The 8,306-nt window shown below is 38.5% G+C and overlaps 1 protein-coding gene across 1 annotated transcript in view; it reads right to left on the bottom strand.

Annotated features, from left to right (window-relative positions):
• Nucleotides 1–8: 8 nt before the first annotated feature.
• LOC102382619 (bifunctional heparan sulfate N-deacetylase/N-sulfotransferase 3) overlaps nt 9–8,306 on the bottom strand; it is a 110,032-nt gene continuing 101,734 nt past the window's right edge. Inside the window, exons 11-13 of the mRNA XM_006019718.2 lie at nt 7,956–8,065; nt 1,659–1,761; nt 9–160 (exon numbers count right to left, since the gene is read on the bottom strand). Of these exons, the coding sequence (XP_006019780.2) occupies nt 41–160; nt 1,659–1,761; nt 7,956–8,065 (333 nt within the window). The 3' untranslated portion in view covers nt 9–40. The remainder of the gene's footprint in view (nt 161–1,658; nt 1,762–7,955; nt 8,066–8,306) is intronic.

The raw sequence follows: 8,306 nt of genomic DNA, 5'->3' as shown, positions 1-8,306 counted from the left end.
AGGTGCGGAAGAGCGATTCCAAGAAGCTTTCCTTCCAATGCTATCTCACTTTCTGCAGTTCCTGTCTCAGCCAGGATGGTAGCGGTTGTCCCAATTTATGTAGGAGTTTTGACAGTTCCACATTGTGATCTCTGTAGTAGCTTGACAGAAAAGCCCTGCACTGGTGGATATAATAAAAGTAGATATTTTTATTCAGAGAAATACTATATGGTGGTTGCTATTGATCCCAGGTTTTGCAGTTTTAACAGTATCAGAACTATGCCAGGCTTTCGCTTATGATGTATACTTTCTCCTATCCCATGTATTACACACAAAATCTATGTTTTCAGGAGCTGAATGGCAGAATCTTATATTACTAGGTGTACAATATTTCCAAAATGTACATCGCAGTCAGAGCAACTGATTAGATTCTGATCTCAGAGTGTCCTATGTAAGTGTATTGTTACTCTGAATTTATGCCAGTGTTAACTGAGAACAGAATATGATCCAAAAGTTTTTAGCTATTCATTACTGGATGTCTGTCACTTAGATATTTATATTTTTCAGACACATTTAGGACTGACAAGTACAATACAAACAAACAAACTCTTCCCAAATCCTGAATGTCTTTTCTCAGTGATCATATACTATTATAACTCCACTGACTTCCTGTTTTATAGCAACTAGAGAGGAGAAAAAAATGAGGTCCACATAGGACAATAGCACTTACTATTGACCAGATGTTGAAGTCTTAAATCAGGTATTACTCAGACTAAACTAAACAGGATTTCAGTTTGGTCATGACAGAATAAAAATAGAAGCTGTAAACTCTTGCTATGATTTTGTGCCCTCATAAGGGATCTAGATCTGGGTCTGAATGAAAATGACAGCATTGGGCCTAGAGAAGGTTACTTTATTTGAACATTTTTTTAAATGGATATTTTCAAAGGCAATGGAAATAAAAACTGAACAGTTTTAAAATGTAATTGTCCAGAGAATCCATGTAACTACTCACAGGCTAACTGCTGAAGAATGGAACGTGGAAAGGAACAGAGGGTCAGCACCACATGCACACATCTGTCCATGAATACTACAAAACATGCATGTGAATTAATTACAGGCGTGGTTCACGCCGGATGTGTCTGCACAAGACGCTAACTGCACAGTAGCCTAATAACACTGCACAGTAGCGCGTCACAGCTCAGATAGTGCTAATATGTTACTGAGCAGTATCATTAGGGTACTGCGCAGTAACTCTGGGGGCTGTGCATTTATTTAGTACTTAATTATACAAGTACTAAATTAAATGCACAGTAACCACCGTGCAGTAATGAATGTGTAGACATGCCCTCTGTTCAAGAACCAGGATTTTAAATGAGTTGTAATTTTTTTTGAGGGTTACTAGTTTTTACAGTATGAGGAAAACATTTAAAGGACAATTTCAAAACAAGCTAATTTGTAGATACCTTTGGCCTTTATGCTTTGCACTGGAAATAAGAGATTGAAAAATGATGATATACTTCACGCTATCAGGAAGGGTTTAGTTACAGGAAGAGTTAATACATGTAATCGCTTTTTCTTTCTTGTTAAAATTTTGTACATGCAATGTCTTTGTACGTATACTGGGAACTCCTGTAAGCCATTCAAATATTAAAATGCTTTAGAGGAACATGGTTTACCTCAGAGTCCATAGGAGGGTATTTTCTGCCTTTGCTCTTTCCAAGACACTTGGTTTTTCCTTCTTCCAGGAGTTGACACCAGAAACCTTTATGGGAATCAAACCTGAAATGCATATTTTGTACACTTTTAATCCAACAAATAAGTTCCCACTCTCTTTAAGAATGTATTTATTACTTTAGTAACTTGATATTTTGTGGTTACTTTCCTCCTGTTATTCACACACCCATTAACAATGGCTGGATTTTTTTTTCTTGAAGGAAAGATAAAAAGATAACAGGGTATTATTGTCACCTTTTTTAGGGTCTGTGCTTTTAGGGTACACATAACTTAAGTACAGGCCCCATAGTATCTAGGTTCAAATAGACCCCATTTCATTTTATTAGTTACTTACATAGTCCTATGAGCTAGATGTTACACAAACATATAAGAGGACACATCCGTCTCCTGAGACACTTATAATCTAAACAGACAAGATGGACATGAGTTGAGGAAAAGGAATACAATATAATAACTGATGATCATATCTGCAACCCCTGCTTGTTTTGAGTAGTACCTTATTTGATAAGTTGTTTTATAGAAAACTATGGAACTATTTACACAGTAAAGGGCTATTTACTCTGGGTATAGAAGGTAGAATTGGTCCCCAAATGATCAGGATGATGTTTGGCAGATGTCACAGTAACTCCAGAGTTGAATGCAGTCCTGTCTTTTAACATATTATGGGTGCAAAGAGTAGGGTAAGAGAAGAAAGGAGTAAAGTAATAGGAGCAAGGAAGAAGGGAATAGGATGGGGGATATGAAGTTGGAGTTGAGACAGGAGAGAAAATGAAAGCGGGGGTAGGGGGGGAGATGGGAGAGGAAGGAGCAAAAAAGGTAGCACAGAAGCAAGAGAAACTGACCCTAGCTGTGAAAAGGACTGGACAACCAGTCAACTGAAAGGATGAATGTCCAGAATATGAACCGGGGCATAGGGGGAGGGGAAATCAGGCCCAGACAGTACAATAGCACCTAACATCAAACTGAAGCAAACAAGCTGATTATAACATGACTTCTGTTCAGGGGATTGTAAGAGCAACATCCCTTACTGTTGCTGTGAAGAGACTCTCCCTTCCTGAGGGCTGGTACTATCACTGGGAGCCCTCTCCCCACCAAGCAGAAGCACTTTTAGCTTGGTGCCCTAGACTGGACACAGTGCCTCGGGTTTGACTGTGAGCCTCTCTCCTCGGCCACTGGTACTCTAGAGAAGTATCGTCACATTATTCCCAATTCACACATACTTTCTTAGGTAGTTGAGGTTAAAACCAATGCTTGTCCAACTATGGATTAAAGGTGATAATGATATTTTACACTGAGATCCCACAATGATGGATTACCAGAGACTTTGACTGTACAGTAATACGAACATTAAAATGCCTTTACCAGACTTGCAATATGTGGCTCCTACCTGGCTTCTATCAGTTAATGACAAAACTTCTGCTAATTTTTATGGGAATAGAAGGTCTGCTCTGCTCTTTCTAATGTAACACACACACTACAGATAGCACATGCTACAGATAATAACATTTACAAACTTTTGCACATTTGTATTATAAATGCTTGCTTATTTTGGTATGACTACTGTACACAGCCATCCATGGCATTATTCATCAAGCAAGAACTACATTCAGAGGTCTATATATAGACACAAGCTCACTGTGAGTTAGTGATCTGGATAGATGCTCTTTGCTTTTTGCATATCAAATCAACTGATCATAATAAATAGCATCTATCCAACTGTAGCAGGACATGATTAAACTGACTCTGTATTTAAGAGCATGTTGTAAGGCTCATATCAGGACCTCAATTAATGCCTGCAATTTCCCAGGATATATATGAGTAGGAGTTGAGCATGCTGACCAAGGGTATGGCTTTAGCCTATAAGCACAGAAGTAGGTAACTGCTTTGACTGTATAAGGCAAACTATATCCTATATGCAGTGACAGAAACCCATGGAGTTACACTTCTAGTGAGCAATTACAGTGCAACCCACATACTTTTAACTGTGCAACACCTCTGGGTTGCTGGGGTGTTATTCATTTTACAGGAAACATTTTGCAAAATTTCCATTTGACCACAAAACAATATAAAACCTGCTGTCAGCCAAAACAATTCTAAAATTCAGAGCTAAAGATTTGGCACCCTTAAATTTTTGTAACGGATTCAGTATCTTCAGTGTGCTGCAAAACAAGGCTTTGTGTAAGAAGTCAGAGTTGCAAGCATGTGAAATTGCCCCCATCTGGCCTGGGTTACTGAGTGGTCTAACTACCCCAAGGTGACTCCAATAGCCTGCATTGACATGAATGCCTGCTTATAAACAGCAGGTTACTCAACAGGACAGATGCCTCTCTGTCCAGCTTTGAATGCCTCGTTCATAGTTTCCCAGTTCCTACCTATGCTTCCTAGTTTCCCAGTCCTTGGGTTCTACCTGTTGTTCTTTGTGACCTAGGCCAACCTAACCTTTTCCTGACATGGGCTGCCCTTTGAGTTGACCTTCAGGTGCAAACCACAAGTTTCCAGCCCCTGGAGCAGGCAGCTGCCTACACTTACCCTCACCATTGATTCCCTAACTCCTCTGCAGCAAAGGTAGTACAGATGCAGCAGAGCAGCAGGCCCTGCTGCAGAGGGGAGCACTATGGAGGGAATGGGCGATGTGCAGTTTTGTACTACTGATTCCCCTGTATTGGCTCAGACCTTTATGGGCTAGATAGGCTGCCAACCCATCCCAGGTCCTGTGTTTTTTTCCTGGTTTCCTGTTGGGTTCTGCTGCTTGGCTTCCTGGCTTCATTCCCCTGACCTGTGGGTTTCTGATTCCCTGCTGTAGTTTGGATCTTTGTTTCCCTGACCTTGTCTGTCCTTGAACTCCTGAGCAGTGACCCTCTTGAGTCAGGCCCTGACTGCCTGTGTCCCAAGTTATACCCCTAACACCACAATGCCCCCCCCCCCCCCAACTACAGAAAGGACGTGGACAAATTGGAGAGAGTCCAGGAGAGGGCAACAAAAATGGAGAGGGGGTTGGGGCACGTGACTTCTGAGGAGAGGCTGAGGGAACTGGGCTTATTTAGTCTAGAGAAGAGAAGAGTGAGAGGGGATTTAATAGCAACCTACAACTACTTGAAGGGGAAATTCAAAAGAGGATGGAGCTAGACTGTTCTCAGTGGTGGCAGATGACAGAACAAGGAGCAATGGTCTCAAGTTGCAGCAAAGGAAGTTTAGGTTAAATATCAGGAAGAATTTTCTCACTAGGAGAGTAGTAAAACACAAGAACGGGTTACCCAGAGAGATTGCAGACTTTCCATCCCTGGCGGTTTTTAAGATCCAGCTAGACAAAGCATTGTCTGGGATGATCTAATTGGGAATGGTCCTGCTTGGAGCAGGGACCTCCTGAGGTCCCTTCCAACCCTAATTTTCTATGGTTCTATGAATGACCAGAGAGTTAGTCCAATGTAAATGGATGGATGGAAAGAATCTATTGTCAGTAGATGTGAAATTGCTCTAGGGTGGCTTCACCTGTTAGTGAAATACTGAGAATTGCTAATTGCTGAGCGTTAGTTCTAAGTGCACTTATATTTCAGTCAAAAGTGCAATAGTTCTGCACATTTTAATGCTTTAACTCAACTGGCACAACAGTATCAATTCCCCAGTATGTGAATACTTAGGAAAGCTGCAAGAAAGAAATCTTATTTATATATCTCCGGTACATTTATTCAGAATTTAAATTGTTTAATTTAATTTAAACAGAAATAAAAAAATCCCCCTCTGCCAATAGAATTTCCCTATTATTTTTAGAATAATTGCTGGCCAATATTATTTAACCAGCAATCTAAATGGAAGCACAGTTTTTATGATGCTGCATGCCAAGTTTTACTTAGCTGACTGTGGGGGAAAAAACACTGTATCAGCTAGTAAAAGGATGATGTAGGGATATATTGTAAAACTTCATATGCTTTCTCTGTTTATATTAAAACAACATGCCTTGTAACCAACGTTTATTGACAAGTTTCATACTGAATTAATTAAAATCTGTCTTTGTAAAAAAAGACTTTGTGAGATGCACTTCATCCATAAGCAAATGTTCTGAAACAACAGACTTCACATTATAATAGTTTAAATTCACAGCAAACCATACTATAAAGCTGATATAATCAAAGTCTACAGTCTATTAAAATTGCAGTACAATTTACACTTGCTTTATCAAAACACCAACATTGTAATCGCACTATTTTAAAGGCAATGTATCAGTCTCAAATTAGGGCTATAAAATATTGTTGATTCTAACGGGCAAAGGGGGGGACTGCCAACTGGCACTTGTTGGCAATCTTCTGATGTTGTCATGGCCTGAAAAACCATAGGCAAACCTTCATTCTCACATTTTATACAATGCCAATCACTATAATATTTGAGTCTGCAATTCCTTCCTTAAAATTCACTTTTCACTGCTTAAATTCTTATCCTCTGTGCCTGAGCACAACAATTTATTTTGAAGCTTAATTGCAAGTTGTAAAATACATTGAGTTCATTGGATAAAGAACCTGTAAGGGCAAAAGATGTTTTATGCTGCTTTCACCTAAAAATTCACAATACTTTAGATAGCTCTTTTTACTACTTATATCTGTTACCAAAAGACATACATGGCCAAATTCATTACTGATGTTACAACACTGCTTTAAATTTAAGGGATGAATTGTTCCAGAGTCTCTTTAATGGAACAAGTTGCTTTAATCTCAGTTACCCTCAGTGAACATTATCAGTGTTCAAGGGCAAACATGAAGGAAATGGATGTCACAGAATTAGATGCAGATGGGAATAATTCAGAGCACTGAGGTCAAGGGCTTTGGTGTAAAAAGAGAATGAACTTTCAATAGAGCTACTCCAGGGATAAATTTGGCCCATTATGTCTTTACAATGCACTTGACTTTATCTTATAAAAGATAAAGTCTGTTTTGCTACATACTCCACAAAAAAGAACGGAACACAATTGGATGAAAACATTAAATAAAGAAATGTCTAGGTAAGAAAAGCATTCTTTCCTGAGAACTTCTTATAAAAACAGACAAAGAGCTTGTATTCAAAAGAGCAGCCTATGGCTATCAATCTAATTTTAAGGGCAAGTGAATCTAAATGTCAAAATCCCAAAGGTTTGTGTACAGAAATATCTATTATAGACAAAGAGCATGTTACATTGCTGACACTGATATTGTTGAGTCTTTATTCCAACTGATGCTGAAGTTAAGGGAAACTAGCATTCTGCTAAGTCTGTTTATGCATGCTGTACCTTATCATGGTGAGGAGGAAATGGGAAGGTATCCCTCTCTTACCAATCCAAAATTCAAACAAAGGTTTCATAAACTAGGATTAGTAACGTGGCTTACATGAAGAATTAATGGAAGGAGAGCTGGTATCATTTTGCAATGATTGTTTACAAGAACCAATGTCATTGTAGGGATATAAAAACAAGATGGAGCCTCCTGGATCCCTGGGTCTAGTCTCCTGCTATTGTAGGCATCATAAATTGGTTAAGATCTATCTAACATTTTGCCTATCCTATTCCTAGTGGAAGGCAACTGACTGCAGCTGACAGATATTCCATCATTGGACTTGATCCTACAAGATAACAAGGGACTTCTGAAAGGTGCTGTGCACTCTCAGCTACTACACAGAATATATGAACACCCTCCAAAAACCATTCAGTTCCCTGCAAAATTAAGCCTATTCTTTTTAGGAATATAGGAACAACCACAATGGAGCAGAAGCATCTAGTCCAGCTGGATCCATCTGGACCCATCTAGTCCAACAAACTATTTCCAATTGTGACAGGTACCAAATGCTTCTAAAGGAGGTGTAAGAACCTTGTAGTAGGTAGAGGTGTGGTAATTTATCCTGCTGCATATATGCACTAGAATCTCTAAACGACAGAGATCAGCCTGAAGCCCTGAACATTTTCCTAAAATGTTTACTGCCAATAATTATAGTAAATCTAGATATTCTTTATCTTATTACAAATTTCCACATTTATAATGAACCAATTTATAGTCTATTTCTAGCCCTGTCCTTTTTTTGTTAATATTTAGAGATGGAGAGCTTCTTTTTTTATGATATACTCTAGTTTCTCTCTCTTTCTGTCTCTCACTTTCTCTCTATTCATATATACTACATTGAAAAAGAAAGATAAAAAAATTAAAATACAGTTACACTATTATTTACTTTTAAATGACTGCATTATTTATACAGAATTATATTAATTATCAAAATTAACTCACGTTAGAGCTTCAGAGTAATTATAATGAGGAGAGACTCCCAGAAACTTCTGTACTTCATCCATCACAGTAGCTGGGTCAGTTCTCAGCTGCTGTCCATCAATAATTAGCAACTGCAAAATAAAATAAAATGAATGTTACATTTAAAATTCATTATATTTCAAGCTTCAAACTAAAAGTTTCACCTATGTCAAGCTCATTCATTAAAAGGAAGAGAGGTGCCCCAGGGAATGGTAATAGGTCCAATCTTATTTATCATCATCATTAATGATCTGGGAGAGGGGTAAATGGCACACTAATTAAATCTGAAATGATATTAAATTGGAAGCTGAAGGACCTAAAGAAATTAGAAAT

The sequence above is a fragment of the Alligator sinensis genome, unplaced genomic scaffold (genome assembly GCF_000455745.1).
Source record: "Alligator sinensis unplaced genomic scaffold, ASM45574v1 scaffold544_1, whole genome shotgun sequence".
NCBI lineage: Eukaryota > Metazoa > Chordata > Crocodylia > Alligatoridae > Alligator > Alligator sinensis.
The sequence above is the reverse complement of the archived record's forward strand: the minus strand, read 5'-3'. Positions and strand labels throughout refer to the sequence as shown.